This window comes from Alosa pseudoharengus, unplaced genomic scaffold (genome assembly GCF_046254945.1).
Source record: "Alosa pseudoharengus isolate Yale_2024_CS ecotype anadromous, Long Island Sound unplaced genomic scaffold, YU_APseudo_1.1 YU_APseudo_1.1_scf_14, whole genome shotgun sequence".
NCBI lineage: Eukaryota > Metazoa > Chordata > Actinopteri > Clupeiformes > Clupeidae > Alosa > Alosa pseudoharengus.
This window is the reverse complement of record NW_027468609.1, coordinates 40095963-40117748: the sequence shown is the minus strand read 5'-3', so window position 1 is coordinate 40117748 and position 21786 is coordinate 40095963. Positions and strand designations below refer to the sequence as shown.

Here is a 21786-nt window from a genome sequence, read left to right as displayed (position 1 = left end):
TGAGCAATTTACAGAAATATTTGCTGTGTGATTTACGGAAATAAATGCCATTTTTTATTTAGTGATGAAAAATGACCTTTCTGCGCTCCATATCTGTGACACGAACTGATCTGACCTGACTTGACCCGAGGTTGCGTGTTAGCCTGCGTGCCTGTGTGTATGCAGTCATAATAATTCTCAACTCTTTACTGCATTGCCATGAACAAAGTAAAGGCAAAAAAGGTGTTTATTTGTTGAACAAATTGGGATGCAATGTGAGCCTTGAATTGGATGCCATGCAGGAATTAGCTAGGATCACAAAACCGGAATATGAACATGCTTTGCCATAGAGAAACACATGATAGCATTGGATTATAAACATGCTTTGCCACAAGAACAGACAAAAACGTGGGGTAAGTCCAGCTATATGAAGTTATTATTTTGCTGTCACTTCGTCTGTTTTATAACCCAGAAGGATGTACTTGGTATCAAATGATAGCTCTGAGTCTCCTCTTTCATCTGACATGCGTGGCATATCTATGCGATCACGGGTCCACGAGTAATTCAAACCAGAGTAATGAGTGTGCAGCGTTGGTTTGTGTACATGACTGTTATTATTTTGCAGTCACTTCGTCTGGTTTTATAAGCCAGAAGGATCGATAAACATGGTACCAATGGATAGCCCTGTGCCCCCTCTTTCATCTGATATACTTGCCATATCGATGCGATCACGGGTTCGCGAGTAATTCAAACTAGAGTAATGTGTGTGCAGGTGAACGCAGAGAAGTATAGACTGTAAATATGATGCAATTTGATTTAATTTCATGATTTTTTTAAATTTTCATACTTGATCGTACAGACAAGTGTGTAGTCTCGTTGGAAAGCCCCACTTCTGCTCTGTCGTGCAATAAAGATTTCATCTCGCTGCGATGAACCATTCCGGAGCAATGTAACAGAGAAGAAAGGGTGTGTTTTTTGACGCACTTTGCGTCAATCGGGTTCTAAGGGTTAACATGCAGCTTGTAAGTGTTAATAAGCAGTCTTTTAAGTTACTTACAAGCATATTTGTTAACAGTTGTAAGTGTTAACAAGCAGCTTGTTAATGATTGTTAATGGTGTATAAGACAAAGAGGTGGATAACTAATACGCTTATAAGACCTTTCTTACCTATTTGTAGTAAATTTTGCAGCCCCTCCCCCCCCCAATCTAAAGTGAGGACCATGTAGCCTATAGTTCCACAAGCCCAACCTTCTATCTCACTATATACTGTATCTATCTATCTAGCTTGATTTAGCTGTGAAAAAATTCAAAGTTGCTGCAGTGAGCAGGAATTGAACCCCGGTCTCCTGCGTCAGAGAGTGCATCGCTACTTGTTGAGCTACACTACTGTTCCTGTACTGCTGATGAAAATGTTCATTTTGATTCTATATTCCGATGTTCTATTTTATACTAGCTATGCTTTTTACAAATATGTTTCTGATGGAAAAGTGGTGTTTAATTAATGCAGCAACAGACCACGAATGTTCGCCTCTGTTCAAGGCAAACTGAAACATGTTTCAGATCGATCACAAACATTTGCCTATGTTTGCAACTTTGAACCAGAGCTTTGAACGCACCCACTTATCGTCTTTCAGCCTCGGTTGCTAGGTAACCAAACTATATACAAAGCTGGCATATCTTTAGACTACTGACAAACTGTTTTATGTGTTCACTGAACAAAGATTATGGAAATTATTAAATAAAATAAAATTAAATAAACACCTTAACACACATTAAAAGGCTGCTTATTAACACTTACAAGCTGCATATTAACAGTTAGTTAATGTTATTAAAGGATAACAACAGTTAACTAATGAATTGTTAACTGCTTATTATGCACTGTTAATACCTAAAAAGCACATGTTATTCTAAAGCGTTACCGGTATTAAGCATCAAGTACAGTCCAGGGAGGGGTTGTGAAAATCTGCTAATATAGCATGTAAACAGACTATGCAGAGAAGTCTATCTCTCCTCTACCCTTAAGTGAAGCGTTGAACAGTTCAATGGCCCTGGGGACAAATGACTTCCTCAGTCTCAGTTGTGCATGACATTGAGCAAAGTCTCCAGCTGATAAGGCTCTTCTGCTTAACAATAGTGCTATTGATATGACATTCATGATGACATTCATTGTCCAATATGCTGATCAGTTTGTTCAGGGTCCTTTTGTCTGAAGTTGAAGTGATGCACTCCAGTTCGGCTCCCACGACAGAGCCAGCTTTCCTTACCAGCCTATTTAGTCGCCCGGCATCCTTCTTCTTTGTGCTTCCTCCCCAGCATACCACAGCATAGAAGAGGACGCTAGCAACAACAGACTGGTAAAACATCCTGAGGAGCTTACTGCAGACATTGAAGGACCGCAGCCTCCTCAGCAAGTACAGCCTGCTCTGCCCTTTCTTGTAGAGTGCTTCAGTATTGACTGACCAGTGCAGTTTATTGTCCAGTTGTAAGCCCAGATACTTGTAGGTGTTTACCACCTCCACATTGACCCCATCAATGGAGACTGGTAGCAGAGCGGGCTTTGACCTGCGGAAATCCACCACCATCTCCTTGGTCTTTAAAGTGTTAAGTTTGAGGTGGTTGAGTTTGCACCATTGCACAAAGTCCTACACCAGGCTCCTGTACTCCTCCTCTTGTTCGTCCCTGATACACTCCACAATTGCAGTATCATCAGAGAACTTCTGCATGTGGCATGACTCAGTGTTGTAACAGAAGTCAGATGTGTAGAGTAGCCTGGCTAGCGCCACCACTTCTCAATGAGACGTGGTCTGGGAACCAAGCGTTAATTTTCTCGTATTTGAAAAAAATGCCCAGATCCGTTTATTGGGTGCCACGGATGTCTATCAAATGCGTCTGTGCATAGCTCATCATCGTCTTGCTTTCCCCCTTGTTCTGTGATTGGTCCCCTATCTCAGGCGAAAATTTGCTCCATGGTCTCCAGGCTGCCTTAGCAGCGTGAATCAAATCGCGCGCAAGGCAGCATGGGAACACCCAGGCTATGTGGTAGAGGGTAAACAGGATTGGTGAGAGCACAGTTCCCTGTGGAGCTCCGGTGCTCCTGATCACAGTGTCAGAGAGACAGTTCTTCAGTCTCACAAACTGTGGCCGCTCGGTCAGGTAATGTAAAGGTAAGGTAAAGGTAACCTGTGAAAAATGTGAATGTGAAAAGTCTAGGGCCAATGAAGACAGCCACGCTAGCTATGTCTGAAGAGGCTTCTCCAACTATGTCCATGGTTGCACCACTGCAGTCCCAGCTTTTGATTCAGATGAGATGTACTGCTGAAGACTCTTCTGTGATTAAGGAGCTCAAAACAGCGATTTACAACAACTTGAATCCAAGGTATGCTCATTTAACTTTAACTTAAAACACACTTCTCTCTGGCATGTCAATGATTGATTAATTGACAGTTTCTTACCCAGAGCAACCATTTAACCTCTGTAATTTTAGACTGTACATGTATGTTATATCTATGACTGTATATAACAGTGTGTGTGTGTTTGCATGACTGTCTGTTCCATCTGTATGCTTTAACTTTAGGCCTAGTACTTTGGTTTAGTTACACAATGCATTCATACAATATATGTAAAAGTGATATTTATTCCTCTATTTAGATATGAAGCACTGAAGGATAACCTGTGGCTGGCATCATCATTGGATCCACGCTTCAAGACTCTACCATTCCTGTCTGATGAGGCATGTGCTGCTGTATTCTTCAAATTGACCTTTGAAGCTGCTCATCCGAATCAATCAACTGATGTAAGTTTGCAGAAATATGTACATTTGAATATTTAGACTTGCTATCTTTATTGTGTTGGAAAAGCAAATCAATTGAATTCCCTCAAGGTTCCCTCACTGCCAACAATCCATCTCCTGGTCTTAGCCCGATCTTTATACATAGGGTTATTAAGAGCCTTGGTGGCCTCAAAGTCACTGTTCTGTTTCCAACACAAAGAGTATGTATGTACAGACCATTATCACAGACAGTAATATGGTTATAGTATTAGTTTGTATCCAAAGCAATATCAATATTTGAATTACAATAACAATAAAAAATAAATGTTGCAATAAAAATGTCTGCCTCGAGACAGACAGTTACGTAAGGGCGAGTTTATCGCCGTAAATAGGCAAGGGCGTCAGTTTGTTTTTAGAAGTGGTGGGGACAATAACAATAAGCTTGAGTGTGTTTTGAAAAGTGGGGGTACCCTTATGTAAGCTATTCATCCATTCAACGCTGCATTACAATATGCTCAACAGTAGTGTTGCGCCGGTTAAGGTTTTTTAACATCCGCACCCACCCGACCCGTCAGGAGAGTCAATCTGCACCCACTCGACCCTCAATATGCACTGATTAACTACCCGAACCTGACCCGACCCGACAAAAAAAAAAATGAGACGTCTTTTTGCCGCAACGTGTGTCTGAAAACGAGGTGAAAATTTGCAGGCCTGCTGATCAGTTCACATGATGCGGAATTTTGGGGAGGCAGCATCAGCTATTAATGTGACGTGCAACAGGGGCGTGTAGAGTGATAGGCGTAGGCCTTCAGATGCAGCAGGTGTGTGATTTCCAAAACCATGGCGGGAGAACCGACTGCACTTTGGTTAACTTGCATTTGCTTTGCTGTTGCTTAGAATATTAGATTCTTGCGATAGATGTCTTCAGACAATAACAAGTAATTTGGAAGGGAACATAAGGATAGGCCTACATTAGAAGATGATGGTTGGTGTAAACTTTGTCACACGACGTGATAAGCAGTTCTGGCGCTTAAAAACGCAACGTTCATTCAGTCATAAATCATTCAAACGTAGGCCTAGTGCTCGTCATGAAAAGAAAACAGCAGCTTAATATTTTTCAGGTGTTTAACAATAGGCCTAGGCGCACTGGATTATCAGGCATTGCATCCTGTCACTCTGTTTGGAACATCGCAGTTCGGGTTGATAAGATTCAGTTAATGCGAGTATGGGTCGTCTCAAAGTTTGGTTTCTCATTGGTTTCTTTTTTTCTTTTCTTTCTTGTTCGCGTGTTTGGGTAGTGAAGCGATAATGCATTTATATCAATGTACATCAGAGCCGATATGGCCAGCCCTGATCTGCTGCTCTGTAAGGTATTTCTGTCCCACCCAAATTTGCTGAACTACTTGCGAAGTAGCCTATTCATCACAGACATCACATCTATCACACGAAAGAGCTTTTTCTCAGCTTTTAAACGATGTTGGTGGTTAGTTGTTGTGGTAAACGGTTCGCGAGAAAAGTAGCCTAACTTTAATTTAATCATATTTTCTGCACCCGTCTCCCTACCCATTCATCTTGGCTTCGCGAACTTTCCCTCAACACATGATAAACCATATATCAGAATAAACAGCAGACCTTACCGAACACAAAGGTGTAGCCTAATTAAAGTTTAAAGTTTTAATTAAAGTTTAAAGCACTCCCCTGTACAGTTAGCCATTCCAGAGTAATCCGGTTTTAAATTTGCAGCAATGTCTATATGCATGTCTCCAACTTTGGGGTTCACAATGTGTTTAAATTGTTCAATAGGCCTACATGATTTTATAACAGGCCAAATACAAAATAAATGTTACAAATATCGCCTAGATAGCCTATCTGTAAACATTACAATCAGAGGATATACATATAGGGCAGACCGACGCTCATGAGTTCATGCTTTGTTTTATCGCTGGATTTTAGGATAGCCTACTATGGCAACCGATTGCATTCCGAGCTACAGTCAACTCTAGCAAGCATTACATGACTGGAGGGTCGGGTGGGTGCGGATGTTAAAAAACCTTAACCGCGCAACACTCGATCCACACATATCTAGCAGGTGTGCATGCTGTGAGGATGTCATTGTGCGCGCCTATCGCATGGTTTAGACTCGATGATTTCAGTATGTGGGGATTTTTTCGGTCGCAATTGGTTTGCACATTTTTAGAAGTGGTGGGGACAAAATTCTAATTATAAATAGTGGTGGGGACATATCCCACCCGTCCCCCCCGTAATCGACGTGTATGTAAATAGGTTTACCATGGGCGGTACAGTGGTACACAATAATAAGACTAAAATATTGGTTAAATATATTTAACAATATAACCATGAACTAGATTTGTGCATGAAAGTAATAAAAAATTTCAGCATGAAAGTAATAAAAGCCAGGGCTATTTTACTCACAGGATCTTTTATTCCAGCACCGTCCTTTCCCAGCCCTTCCCCTCTTTTCCATCCCATCTTCTCCAGGATTTTCCTGCCTTTGTTGACCTCACTGATTTCACTGACAAAAAAGTAGGGAGCAACATGTGTGGTATAGTTGTCACAAGAGATAATAAAAGTAAAATGACAGCAAAAATACCCAGGAACTGTGTTTCAAAGTAGTGTTAATTTTGTCACCTATTTTTAATTTAGTCTTAGTCTTAGTCTTGTGACGAAATGTCCTTTTTAGTCTTTGTCATTTTTAATCATTCAAATATCATTTTTGTTAGTCAAGTTTTAGTCGACTAAAAGTCTCGTCATTTTAGTCTAGTTTTAGTCAAATGAAAACTAAAGGTATCTTAGTCTTAGTCAGTTTTAGTCAAAACAGTTTAGTCTTTTTTTTTATAACAAATTATTTCTGATTACCATTTGAGTCAAATAGTGTTTCACACATCTCAATTTTCCAACAATATTGTGTGTCCACAGAGCTACTCGTCTGTTATAATTACTCATTCTGATTTTTTGTCAGTCAGTATGTTTACATGCACAGGTAAGTCAAGCTACAATTATAGCTCGGCTGGGATTTGACCATAGAAAGTAAAAGATTTGACTGGACCACTGTCATGATATTCGTAGACCAGTGTTTCTCAAAGTGTGGTGGTCCGCAAGCTATCCCAAGTGGTCCGCGAGCAGACGTGGTAAAATATAATATAGAGAAGTTGTTTGCAATATTGAACCAACTTGTATGTAACTCCAAACAGTTCTGCAACACTGTCTATGTAAGATATGCCAGTTTAAATCATATGAATCCTCTGATACAATAAGCAAAGTGCAAAGACAATAAGCAAGGTGGTTCAGTGAGTAGGCCTATTGTGTAGACTAATATACTGGTGAAGTAGGTCTAATCTTTCTTTTTTTTTAGCTAGGGTTAGTTAAGTGGTCCCCCAAACAAACTCTCCATATCTATCCATAGCTAACTTGCTAGCGAACTTTCCATATTAGCTTACTTGCTAGCAAACTTTGCATCATCAGTGACATTACATGCTAAACATTTTCGTATGGACATTCTGGGGGATGTTAGTTTGTATGAGAGAAGCTTCAACTTCTGGGTATGTAGCATTGTGTCATAAAGCTAGGTAGTTAGCTTAACTCTGGCAGAAATCTCCGGTGTTCTTGTTCCATGTAGTTTCGTGTTGCAGCCACAGGGTTGCAGCAACAGCACGTAGACTAGCCTACAGGAGCATGAACTCATTCGGAATATTTTGAAAATGTAACAGCTAGATATTCTGTCTTCTCATTTTGTAGACGAAAATGAAGAGAGATTTTATCTTAGTTTTTATTTCATGCAAAACATTTTAGTCTCGTCTTTTTTCGTCAACAATAATGCATCTTAAGATAGTCTTAGTTAGTGTTTCAGGACATTAGTGCCATCTCGTCGTCGTCTCGTCTTAGTCATGAAAAAAAAGGTTGTTGACGAACATATTTCCTCTCGTCTCGTCTGACGAAATTAACACTATTTCAAAGGCACTCACACATGCAAAGAGGAAGGAGAATCATCCCTGTAGAAGGTTCCCTCACTGCCAACAATCCATCTCCTGGTCTTAGCCCGATCTTTATACATAGGGTTATTAAGAGCCTTGGTGGCCTCAAAGTCACTGTTCTGTTTCCAACACAAAGAGTATGTACAGACCGTTATCACAGACAGTAATATGGTTATAGTATTTAGTTTGTATCCAAAGCAACTTTCAATATTTGAATTATAATAACAATTAAAAAAAAATGTTGCAATAAAAATGTAATAGCATCCAAACATCCAAATCATGATAATTAATGTATTATTTATAGTGCAAAATCACTTAAAAAATAAAACAGAAATATACAGGAAAAGTAAAGCAAAGTATTTTATATACAAATATTTATATAAAAGAGACAATCAAAAGTTTGTAATATTCAACCACACCAATGTTGCTGGTAAAAGTTTGTGTTTAGTTTAGGTTTTTAGGGCTATGTTTTAGTGATATGAAACACCTTTTCAGAGACACAAGGTTTCTGGCGTGTCCAGCCTACATTCGCTAATCTAATGGCGTAATTCTGTGATCAGACAGCAGGCGCATAGTTCAAACTGGTTGTTCTTATGTTTCTTAATCGGTCCTTAAACATCCTTTAAACCAATGACAGTGACATCTGTCATTTGCTTTAAGAGGAAGCTGTGCAACATCAAACAGCGTATCGTGTTGACAAATCGCTTGGGACTTGTTGCCAAGGGCTGCTTACATCTTGTGACAATGCGTCTTCAGCTGTGCTTTATATGAGTCTTGGTCAGCGGCATAATGAATTTTAGAGGGGGAGATAGCGATTTTTGGATCATGCTCCTGACCACACCTATTTTTTTAATTGACACAACCATGGGTGCAATGTTCAATAGAAGAGGAGCGCCTGGTTCATCACTGAACTTGGTGTAAGATATGAACAAGCTTTGCGTTGCGCTTGGCGCCGGGTGCATGATAGGGCCCAAAGAGATCAACTAATGCTACTTCCTTAACATTTAATGGAAGGCCATTTCAAAGATAAAGAGTACAGTAGGTGAATGCTCTGTGACCAGCTTTTCTTAACCAATGATAAGAAACCAAGAAACCATCAAGAGAGTGGAGAGGATGTGGTGGTGTGAATGGTTTAAGTAGTTCTGCCAAATAATGTGCTTCTATTCTGAACAGAATGACTACTAATAGCACAATCAGGAAGACCAGAAAACAGCATTACAATAATCAAGTCAAGAACATACTTTGCATGAATTGATGTTTCTACATCACACCGTGACAAAATGTATCTAATTTTAGCAGTTACTAAGATGGAAAACCTATGTCTTGGTGATAGTCTTGATATGAGACTAAAATGTCAGACGAGAGTTAAAAATGACTCCAAATGTATTATTCTCAACTCAAATGTATAAGATTTTAAACAAAATCAAGTTCGTCCTCACCCATTGCCTAATTTTTGATAAACATGGTTCTTAACTCATTGAATGCCAAGCTGTTTTCGGGAGCTTTGTCCTGGAGTGCCAGCAATCTAGACCATTGTTGATGATTTTTGTACAGCCACCGCATATTCTGTGTTATAGCTATGAACACATACAATGGCTCGATTAAAAGGTGAGACTTTAGGCTCTCGGTGGGTGCAAACCGTGTATTTCTACACGCCTCTGTTCCTGAGAAATCCCAAGCTAAACTGTGGCTAGTTTTCATCAAAATGTTTGAAAAAATAAAAAATGTCGCTGTTTTTTTTCTAGAAATGGAGATATAGCGTCTTTCATGAAATATGAAGTGTTGCCTGTTACTTACTTGTGTAAACTTTCCGGGAAGTGATCAGCGAGACCTGGCGAGACTGCCACCTAGTGATAGACCCACGAAAATGGCCTGGTTTTGACCTGACGTGAATGCGTCACTGATTCGACCCAAAGCGGCAACCGAGTTATGATAAAATGTCCAGATTGTGCGTTTTCATGAGTTTTCGATCGTCATATATTTCATTTCCATTCATCACAGAGTTCCCAAAATCATATATAAGGTGTGTTAGAGTGTCTAGTTTCGTAATTAAAAAAAAAAGCTAAAAACGTAATATTACGTTTTTGGCACTCAACGCATGGGAAGGACAAAAGTAATATTACGTTTTTGGCACTCAATGAGTTAAGGAACTCTCTTTTTGAATCAATTCAGTTAAAAAATCCTGATATATTTTGGAAATATGAAGGGGAGATTTTGTGCTGGTGGTTTGAAAATGAGGTTTTTGCTTTGGTAAAATGTATAGAAAAGGCCTGGTATCTGCGGCAAAGTATTTTGTATTAGTCCAGTTGACAGAAAGGTGAACCCGGAAATGTTGAGTACACCAAAGTTTTATGATAGAAATATATAGTATGGGTCCCCAGCATGCAGAAACTGCCAGATGCTAATTTACATATGCTGGGTAATTTGTATAATCAGGCTAATTAGCATATATTAGCATACTTATTATTAGCATAATAATATTGATCATATTATAGGAGCTGCTTGGCCAAAATGGACAATGTTAGTATGTTCTTAGGGGTTACTGGAGATGCTGAGTCCATATCTGACATTTTCAAGATTCAAAATCACTATTTAAACATGGTTTGGTCACATTCTTACTCTTATTAAGCTGATTTTGAATCTTGAGGAGACAGTGTCTTCAATGCTGGAAGAGCTGGGAGATCTCACCGCTAGGTGGAGGCCCAAGTAAAAGGATCCGAAGAGAGCCCTTGTAAGGGGCACTAAAAAGCTTACAGAGGCCTTCAGTAGAAGCTGGGGGAGGAGACCAGCCGTCGCCTGGGCCTGGCTACGGGAGGAGTGCTTGCCTGAAGAGGGTCTCAATGCAGTGGCCACGGCGGAGAAGGACTTTGCGCGACCGGGAGAGTGGCCTGAGGACGCGGCCTTGGAAGATGAGGTGGTGACACCGACCTGGCCACTACCTTCTTCACTGTCCTGACTATCCCTGTTCTCCCTCGACTTCTCTTGAATTATATTCTATGTGAGAAATACTTATTGCTGCACTAACAATATCCTAGTACCTTTATTGTACCTTGATTGTTGTAAGTCTTGGGATAAAAGATTTTTGATAAACATGGTTCTTAATTTGAGTATTGGGAAATTTTCAATGGAAATTGCACATTGAACATTCCCAATACTCAAATTAAGTCATTGAGTGCCAAAAATATTACGTAATATTACGTTTTTCCTTCCCATGCGTTGAGTGCCAAAAACGTAATATTACGTTTTTAGCTTTTTTTTAAATTACGAAACTAGACACTCTAACACACCTTATATGTGATTTTGGGAACTCTGTGATGAATGGAAATGAAATATATGACGATCGAAAACTCATGAAAACGCACAATCTGGACATTTTATCATAACTCTGGTTGCCGCTTTGGGTCGAATCAGTGACGCATGCACGTCAGGTCAAAACCAGGCCATTTTCGTGGGTCTATCACTAGGTGGCAGTCTCGCCAGGTCTCGCTGATCACTTCCCGGAAAGTTTACACAAGTAAGTAACAGGCAACACTTCATATTTCATGAAAGACGTTATATCTCTATTTCTAGAAAAAAAACAGCGACATTTTGATGAAAACTAGCCACAGTTTAGCTTGGGATTTCTCAGGAACAGAGGCGTGTAGAAATACACGGTTTGCACCCACCGAGAGCTTAAAGTCTCACCTTTTAATCGAGCCATTGTATGTGTTCATAGCTATAACACAGAATATGCTGTGGCTGTACAAAAATCATCAACAATGGTCTAGATTGCTGGCACTCTAGGACAAAGCTCCCGAAAACAGCTTGGCATTCAATGAGTTAAGTCACAGTATAAAGGACAATAAAAAACAAAGTGAAATTCATCTTCCACAACCTGAAGATCACAGAATTCACACAAACGTAAGTGTTAAGGTGTACCTTTAAATCGACCCACTTCCACTACCAGAGGTAAGGTACTATAATAATAATAATAATCTTTATTTGTATAGCACCTTTCATACACAGAATGCAGCTCAAAGTGCTTTACATTTGAAGCATGTAACACAATAATAGTCAGTCAGTCATTATCAATCACTTTTCTTCATTGCTGGGGCCGTTTATGATCCACTCAGCAACATATCAAAAATATAGAAAATGACATGTCATAAGACTGGCAGCCTTAACCCTCTTACCCCCCACAAGCACGCCATATGGCAACTGTGGCAAGGAAAAACTATTCCAGGAAGAAACCTTGAGCAGAACCTGACTTAATAGGGGGAGCCCATCTGCTTCTGGCTGGCTGCGCCCTCCAATAGCAGCAGATGTAGAATAATCTGAAAAAGTAGTCTACAGGATAAGATAAGTTAACTAAAAGCTTTCCTGTACAGGTATGTTTTCAGATCTTTTTTAAAAATATTTACTGAACTCGCCTGCTTGATGTACAGAGGCAGGGTGTTCCATAGTTTGGGGGCATAATGGATAAAAGCAGCTTCTCCACTTTGTTTGTGGAGCACTTTGGGTACGATTAAAAGATTAGAATTGGATGATCTAAGTTTCCTTTGTGGTTGATAAGATATTAAAAGCTCAGAGATATATGAAGGTGCTATGCCATTCAGAGCTTTGTAAGTAATTAACATAACCTTAAAATCAATTCTATAGGAAATAGGGAGCCAGTGCAGTTCAGCCAACACAGGGGTGATGTGTTCTCTCTTCTTAGTCTTAGTTAAAAGTCTAGCCGCAGAGTTCTGTATGAGTGCCAATTTCTTTAGATGTTTTTTGGGAAGACCAGTGAAAAGTGCATTGCAGTAGTCTAACCTGCTAGTGATAAAGGCGTGAATTAGTTTTTCTGCATCTTGTTGAGTTAAAAAGGGCCGCACTTTGGCAATGTTTCTGAAGTGGAAATAGGCTGTCTGATATGGGGCTTAAAACTTAACTCTGCATCTAAGATGACACAGAGGCTTGTTACTTTTGGTTTGACCTGGTGTGCCAAGTTCCCCAGATTACTAAGAACAATATCTCGCTTTAGTTTTGGTCCAACCAAAAGTACCTCTGTTTTGTCATCATTTAGTTCCAAATTTTTTTTGCTCATCCACTGATTAATGGAGGTTAGGCATGCAGTGAGGGAGCAAAGGCCATCTAGGTTAGTTGGCTCCACAGAAATATACAATTGGGTATCATCTGCATAGCTGTGGAAGTTTACATTATGCTGACTTATGACGTTTCCCAATGGAAGCATATATAGGGAAAATAGCAGGGCACCAAGGCAGCTCCCCTGGGCCACACCAAAAGGCAAGTCATGTTTTTCAGACACATGATCTCCTAGACTGATATAAAAATCTCTACCAGTAATGTAGGTTTGAAACAAATTCTCAATTGAGCACTAGTTTGCCTTAATTTAGATTAAGGAAAATATAAGGTTCTGTAACAATCATTCTTAAACTGAACATAATTTCTAAGTTTTGGCTTCTTATATATCCTGTTTCCATTGATCTTCATATTTACTTGACAATCTTTGTCTGACAACATTTATATTACATTGCAAATTATTTTGGTACATTATATGCAAGTCAGACGCAGACTGTATTATTGAAACCTCTCCAGACCAGGGGTGATGCTTTGCTCTATCCCAATTAAAACATTTCCTAGTTAGCCTTTCCTCTGGCAGACTGACAAGACGGTTCCACAATCGCACCATATCACACCTTTGTTTTACAATACATGGATCCCATCCTGCATCCCCATGCATACATGAAGAACCTTAGGGGGGAATTCCCTCCATTTTGAAAAAAAAAAAATAAGCCCTACTCTCTCTTCTAATTTTCTTGTTGAAAAAATTTGAAATGTAATTTTAATACCAACAAAGGTGTATCAAAAAAATATCGGTGAAATTTTAAATATCGTTATCGGCCCAGAATTTCAATATCGGTGCATCACTAGAAATTACTTTACAATTAAATGTAAATGTGGTTTCTCGGCCAAGTATACTTCCGTATACAAGGAATTTGGTCTATGCATTTATCCCATCCGTGGATTAGTGAACACACAGAGCACACAGTGAACACACAAAGGGCTTTCAGACATAACCTCTGGAGTATATGCGGAGGTTGGTCAAACGGAGGTCCAAACCTTCGGGTGATTCAGATATGATGCTAACCTGTGGACCTTATACGGACCTATGTGTGAACGACATACAAACACATTAGAGAATCTCCGTGTGGTTGTCGAGTGAGGGGGGCTTGCAGAGTTCGCAAGAGGCGAGATATGAAGCAGAATATATGCGGCCGCTGTCACAGCTGCTGTTTTTGTTTACAAAATGTATGCATTATGTAGGGTAAAGAAGAAAAATCTATTGTGCGTAGGCTAATACTTGAAGTAGTCACGTAAGTGTGCATACTTGAAGCTGTCCTACAGTATTTGTATGTGTGCTTCAAATAAACACATTTATCTGTTTTCAACGTTATGTAGCAGAATTACTTGGCTATGGAACCCAAATCTGGTTTGCGTTGGAGAGAGCATGCATGAATTTGTAGGCTTATGGTACCAGCCAATTCAGTAACTCAAGACTTCAAGGCCATAATATACAACATTTTTTTAAACAACAAACAAAAATACTAACATAACGGTGAAGTGGTTTGTTTTTTCATGGTTTATTTTTCCAAAAGCATCCTCTCCCGTCCCAATGGCAGGTGCCTTTTGTGGGATACGCACCTGCTAACTGTGTGCCTGCATTTCGTTGAATGGCAGCCTAAATGATAATCTGCCATTCAGATGCCGTTTGTGTGCTCCTGCAAACTAGTCAAATACTGTATGTGTCAATTGCATTTACATAAGGAGCGTGGAACAAAGTTGGGTTTTCTTCATTTTAATTTTCTCTAGCTAGGCATTATTCATTCTAAATCTCAACAAATATCGGGCTTAACAGTGAGTTCATGAGAAGGCATGAGTTAGGTTCTGGTCAAGGTTTCTTCCTGGAATATGGGAGTTTTTCCTTGCCACAGTTGCGATATGGCGTGCTTGTGGGGGGTAAGAGGGTTAAGGCTGCCAGTCTTATGACATGTCATTTTCTATATTTTTGATATGTTGCTGAGTGGATCATAAACGGCCCCAGCAATGAAGAAATGTGATTGATAATGACTGACTGACTATTATTTTGTTACATGCTTCAAATGTAAAGCACTTTGAGCTGCATTCTGTGTATGAAAGGTGCTATACAAATAAAGCTTATTATTATTATTATTATTATTATTATCAATGAACAGAAAACCGACCTTGTTGGCTAACAATTTATTAAATACTCCTGTTATTGTTGTCAACAACGTCGTTGTTCGTCGTCGCCTACTGCTTATGATGATTTGGTCTTTTGAATTCCTTTGGCCTTGCGATGCGGTTGTACATCAATGTGTCTCTTGCCGTTCCCTTCATGTGTTCTATCACAACGCTGTCTGCCCTCATGGACAGTAGCTCCGTGATGTTTTCGTCTTTCCTGGTCGGAGATTTTCTGGACAGCACAATGCCACTCCATCATGACCCTGGCATTTAAGTGCTCCCGCCACTTAACCGCATGTTCTTTGTTTCGTTCAGACACAGCTCATTTACATAATGTCCGGAGGAAATACTAGGTGGGGAGCAGTAGAACTTCCATATGTTTATGTTGTTCAGATATACGGCCCAACTGTTTAACATCCGCAGAACCTACGGTCTTACACGTGTCTGAAAGCCCTTACAGTGAGGTGAAGCACACACTAACCCGGAGCAGTGACCTGCTTTGCTACAGCGGCGCTCGGGGAGCAGTGAGGGGTTAGGTGTAATTAGGCAGTTAGCCTACAATTACAAGAACAAACAGTGCAGCCTTGCCTTTTTACTTAGTTAAATGATGTCATGCTCTGCCACTCTGTCTCTTCAGCTGAGGTTCCCAGAATAGCAAATATCTAAATAGTCTTCAATAGTGTGACACTCTACTACACAATGATTTGTATGTTCTGAGTGTCTGATAATGAACAAATTATTTAATCTCGTTTCTATTGGACACGGCATTCCGGTGTCATGTCGCTGAGGGCAAGACCTGCATAAATGTGTTCATGCCTACAGGTAAACTGCATCCAAAGGCAATCTCTATCATTGAGGTTAGACACATGTTGCCTATTAACATTTTCCTTCATATTTCAACATCCAGACAGCTTCAACACTGCACTCACTTTCTGTAGGTGTGCAGTGATGTGCTGTGGTATTAAGAGGAAGGGAGGGGGGAAAGTGAGTGGCAAGAGGGGAAAGACCTGATAAAGCCTTGTTTTTTGCATTACTAAGCCAAACAACTTCAAACTCAACACTGTGCACTCTCATGTGGCCTTAACAATACACTTGCTAAGTGTGGTCTCTCAGACCAATCGTTTGAGAGACATGCAAAGACCAGACAAGACACAGACACAAAGACAAACACACACAAACAGATGTTCCTGGAATTAACAGATAGTGAATGTCATACTTACACAGAATATGCCCACTGCAAAGAACAGAAACTGACCTTGAGACCATATTTGACTTTCATCTGTTTTAGCTCTCTTTGCCTCTGCATCTCTTTGTTCTCTCCTACTAAATGACCTGGGGAAAGAAGTACATACTTTGATCACAATCAAACCTGAATGTCAGAAATACTCAATTGGTGATGGTAATTGTAATACAGTGGGTACTACAATCAATTGTACAGCTTCTCGCGTGAATCACGCGTCTTTTATTTATATTTCCCCAGTGAAGCTGCAATGACCCAAACAACCACTAGGTGGCACTTGTGAGCAGGGTTAGGAACATCGGCTTTTGCCGCTTTGAGTCTACACACGCCAGTATGCTACAGTATGGACCATAAATTTAGCCTACTCAACGTTTGTTTCCACAATATTACCCCATGATGAGCATTCATTTCGATGGCTGATAGACCTACACTAGGTCTCCTGCGACAGTCCCAACAGTTAGCACTATAATCAAACAATCCACTGTTTTTTTACTGTTTCCGTAATGTCTAGCTGGGTCATGGTTGGAGAAACGTTAAAGCAGCTGCAGGTCAACTAACATTAGCTAAGTCTTCATTACATCTGGCAACCCAGAAGAGGCTCGCGTCTGGTAGTCTTGAGAACGTTCACCAGTGTTTTGATTTTGGCCTACAGAACGTTCAGTAACAATCCTACAAATGGTCGCACCTTTAATGGTTAAGCTCATGAAAATTAAATTTTGACTGCTAAAAACAACCTCCCAACAATCAAGTGACCTACAAAAAGCATGTCAAATGGCAGCTGGGGTGAAGTGCACGGCGAGAACGGTTTGAAACAGGCTCCGAGGGCAGGGCTCATGTTGTGTAAAGCCCAACACCTGGTTGTCTAATCATTACTCAGACGGTGTCTCTGACCAAAACCTCTTGGCTATCCCCCGTTCCAGACTCTCCACCCTGGGTCGCAGGTCCTTCAGTGCCTTGGCCCCCAAACTCTGGAACTCCCTCCCCCAACCTCTCTTCTCTTCCTTTCTTCAAAGCACATCTCAAGACCTTTCTGTTTAATGATCACTTCTCCTCCACACCAAACACATAGCTCCATACAGATAACTTGTCTCTGTTGTAGTGTTGTCACGATACCAAAATTATGACTTCGATACGATACCTGCCATAAATATCACGATGCTCGATACTAAAACGATACTACGGCGAAATCCTAAGATATCTGGAGAAGAAAGGACTCATACCTCCTCCAAGTGTATTGAGTCATTTGTGTTAAATTTGGTGCACTTTTGTAGTGTGTAGGTCAATTCTGGGTTCTAAACTTCCTACATAATTATTATTTTTTTATAGTCAGTAAAATAGTAGGCCTACTTTGTGTGATTAAGTCCTTTATTGTTTGTTATAGTTCATTTGACAAATGACAAACTATGAACTCAGTAAATTCCTGATGATTAATTTGATAATAATGAATGAAGTAATACATAAATCATGAATTAATTCATGTACCCTTACCGTAAAGTGTAACTTACTCTGAGACTACATACATTACCAACCTAATTCGCTTCAATTGTGTAAAATGTAATGTAAATCAGGTTTTATGGCCAAGTATACTTTGGTATACAAGGAATTTGGTCTCTGCATGTATCCCATCCGTGAATTAGTGAACACACAGGTCACACATTGAAGCACACATTAACCTGGAGCAGTGAGTAAAATAGTAGGCCTACTTTGTGTGATTAAGTCCTTTATTGTTTGTTATAGTTCATTTACATTGTGTTGTGTTTTGGCAATAAAGTAGTTTAAATAGCCAAACTAGGCTAGATCAAGGTCAGTGTTAAAATTACTGCATGCAAATCACTGAATGCTATGCAGAGGGGCCATCTGATGTACAGTATTGGTAGGTTTCATCAGGTCCCTTTCCACAGGTGTATTAATCAAGCACCATGCAGTCTGCATTGATAATCAAGGTGCTTGATTTTATACACCTGTGGAAAGGGACTTGATGAAACTCATGAATAGGCTACCCTAGGCCTTCCCGTGTTCATGGGATTTCTTTGACAGTTGCAAAGGGGAAAATGTGAGGATAGTCTTCTTTGCGCCCAGTGTACAAGTACGACGTTCCAACCACTCAGGTCTTCGTCAGATAAGCCTACACCATTACCTGTTGCAATATATCTGTGTGCGTTATTACGTCTATTTCTTTGATAACATGATTTGCTACCACGTAGGCTACTGTAACAATAAGCCGCTATTATTAGGACTCAACACCTTTGGTGGTATTATGCTGTGGGCTTTAATTAGCGCATTTTGGGTATAGCCTATCCTACATCTGGGCAATAATTATTGAACAAATTGCAGTCTACATGCCATGACAAATATTACCAGTAGTAGGCTACTGACCGAACATGAAATAGATCGTTTACAAGTTATGGTAATGTTATTCTGGCGTGAACATTGCGCTTTCATCACGTTAGCACCCTATGATTACAGCTCGTTATGTCTCGTCAAAAAGATTACAGCTCGTTATGTCTCGTCAAAAAGATTACAGCTCGTTATGTCTCGTCAAAATTCATGGATGAAGGAAGGTTCGCTTTATCCCAGATAACCATACTCGTTTCACTTAGGCTAGACTAAAACATAAGAGAAGAACTTGGCACTAACCATAGTCGTGTTTTCTATAGCATAATCGTTAACCTGTCGTTCTTTGAACTCTTTAAAAATGTTGGGATATGTCTGCGAGGTGTTTAGCCAAGTTCCATGCGTAGCCTACTGCTTTTAAATGACTTTGTGTACCTGATGGCTTGCTTTCACTATTCGCGATGTATCCGAAATAGTTGCAGATTTCACTGCACCTTTTGTTTTATCCACAAGGCCTAGAACTGTCGGCAAAGAACTATGTTGACGTTGGCTGCCCACTCACTCACTCAGAGCTGCCTGCTTAGACACGCCCACTTGACTAGATGCGTGCAAGGAGCAGTGAGAGCAGCAGTTCACACAGACACAGAACGTTATTATTTTAATAAAGTATCGATTCTAAAAACGTCTGAAATCGTATCGTTTTTTGCGTGAAGGCATCGCGATACCTTTTTAGTATCGATACACCGTGCAACACTACTTTGTTGTATTGTTTTGTTTGTTTGTTATTGTGTTTCCTTGCCTTCCTACTATGTAAAGTGCCTTGGGCCATCAGTAAAGCTTTGGGCTTCGTTCAACATTTTGTTCTTCCATTGGAAATGACTCCTCTACATTTGCTGCCTGCATCCTTTCTGTTTATGTTGTTTATAAAATGTTTGAAGTCTTGAGTTAATGCATTAGGTAAACATTGTTTGCTGGTAACCAGCCTACAGATCCTGCTTGCATACATTCTCATTCCCTGTCCAAAATGTTCCCATTCTGTAGGCTGGCCAAGGGCGTAGAGCTGCTGTATAAAGTTGAACAAACAAATTTGTTTATTGTAGGCCTACAGAAAAATATAAATAACCTACTGTCAAGCATCAATTGGCTACAGTGCAGTCAAAGAGTTGGAAGTAGGGCAAATTCATTTTCGACGTGGGCCATACAGTTGTCTAAGCCTCTATTGCTTGTAGCCTATTAAACGTCCGCTAGATAGTTTAAAGGTGCCATGTGTAATGTCCGGCAAAAAATCAATTCATACTCCACATTCCATAAAAGATGGGGGCAGTATACCTCCAGAAAGTGAGTTGGTCTACCCTAGAGTAACAACCGAGACACGTGTATTGCAGTTTGGCTGGTGGTTATGTTGCCCGCATACCGCCTCCCATGGCCGAAACTGGTATTATACCTGTCGGGCTGTGGCTAGTAATTTAGCATGCTAATTCAGGTTGATATCTCTGCAGCACTATACCTTGTCATTTTTTTAATGACATCATCGCCCTTTTCTTCTCATTCTTTTGATGCGTGTAGCTCATTTTTTGGATATTTTTACCTCAATTCTTACACATGGCACCTTTAAATCGCCAACAACATTGTTTTTTGCAGAAGCCTACCCTACGCTACTGATTAGTTCTTTCTCCACTACTGGCTCATTTATCAAACAGGTGCTTTCTTTTTGACCTCCACAATTTAAGCTACAGGTAATTCCGTCAAGAAATGTTTAAATAAATTTGCGTTTGCGATTGACAACGCGATTGACAACGTTGTGATAGATAGGCTATAATACTAAGTTTGCAAAGTCAACTTGAATGCATCAATTTTGAACAAAGTTGTGTAGGCTACATCGCGCAAGTTGTAGTCTGCATGAACAGTTCTTGCACAAGCCACCATTTTGAATTGGGTAGGGGAGGTGCAAGCTGAACCTGTTTGAGGGAGAGCTCAAAGCAGCATCATGCAGGTGTAATGAGTTGCCATTAGGTTTGTTTATCTAAATGAGACTCAAAACAAAGCTCCTGACTACAGAGGGTTAAATCCAAATATCAATGAAACAATGAAGTAAAGACAGAGTGAATATTCATGTCATTGAAACTACTGGAAAATGAGCGCATCACATTACCTGAGTTGTGTTCTTTTCTATGTCGACTGAGATGAGCAATAATCTGTCCAGGTTCACAGCCATCACAGGTGTCATTCCCTGGGTGGATATGAAAGGAAAGGACAGTCTCTCCTATCCTGACTTCATCCCCATGGCTGAGAGGACAAGGTTCACAGCGAACTTTGGGCTAGCAAAGAATAGAAGACATTAGCAGTTATACCAACCTTATTTAGAATGATGGTCATGGTTATGGTATTTAGAAGACCCTTTTGTCCAAAGCTTACAAAATATGAACATTACAATAGTTAAAATGAACAGTAAACAGTATTTTAAAAAATGGTTAGCCTACATTAAGCCAACATTAGTAGTAAAAACAATAATATCGATACAATATCAAATATAGCTGCAAGCAGCAATGTCGGGGGCTAGCAGTACACTAGCAGGAATGGCATTGCCATGGCATGAGCAAGCACTCACAGCAACTTGGATAAAGAATGGCTGAGACATCAGCTTATTTACTTTGTTACAGTGCCCCTATAGGCCAAATTACACCAATGTCCTTGTGCGTTCTCACAATTAGCTACCATGTCCCTGTACCAAGTTTGGACTTCATACATCAAGGCGCTGCTGAGATATGAGCTCACTTTCTTTATTAAAGCACCCCTAGAGGCCAAATGAGACCACTTTCCTTGCATGTCCTCACAATCAAGTACCGAGTCCCTGTACCAAGATAGACAGATAGATAGATAGATAGATAGATAGATAGATAGATAGATACTTTATTGATCCCCAGGGGGAAATTCAAGGTCTCAGTAGCATACAGACATCACACACAACATGCACTTACAGTAGGAAAAAGTAATATACATATAAGAAAACTCCACTGTACAATAGAAACAGTAGAAGATAAACATGATACTAAAATACTAAATATACTATAGAAACTAAATCAAATATCAAATATCAACATAGTGTGCTTAAAGGAATTATCCGGAGTAAAATGCACTTTAGATCGATTTACGGATGATTGGGGGTACATACGTTGAGTTGACATCAAAATCATGTCATTCGGATGTGTTTTGAGAAAGTTCGATTG

At 40.0% G+C, this 21786-nt stretch overlaps 1 protein-coding gene across 1 annotated transcript in view; it reads right to left on the bottom strand.

Moving 5' to 3' along the window:
* Window positions 1–21786, bottom strand: part of aggf1 (angiogenic factor with G patch and FHA domains 1) — a 135572-nt gene that overhangs the window by 11311 nt on the left and 102475 nt on the right. Inside the window, exons 11-14 of the mRNA XM_076284922.1 lie at window positions 20712–20877; window positions 16241–16317; window positions 7732–7859; window positions 6182–6281 (exon numbers count right to left, since the gene is read on the bottom strand). Of these exons, the coding sequence (XP_076141037.1) occupies window positions 6182–6281; window positions 7732–7859; window positions 16241–16317; window positions 20712–20877 (471 nt within the window). The remainder of the gene's footprint in view (window positions 1–6181; window positions 6282–7731; window positions 7860–16240; window positions 16318–20711; window positions 20878–21786) is intronic.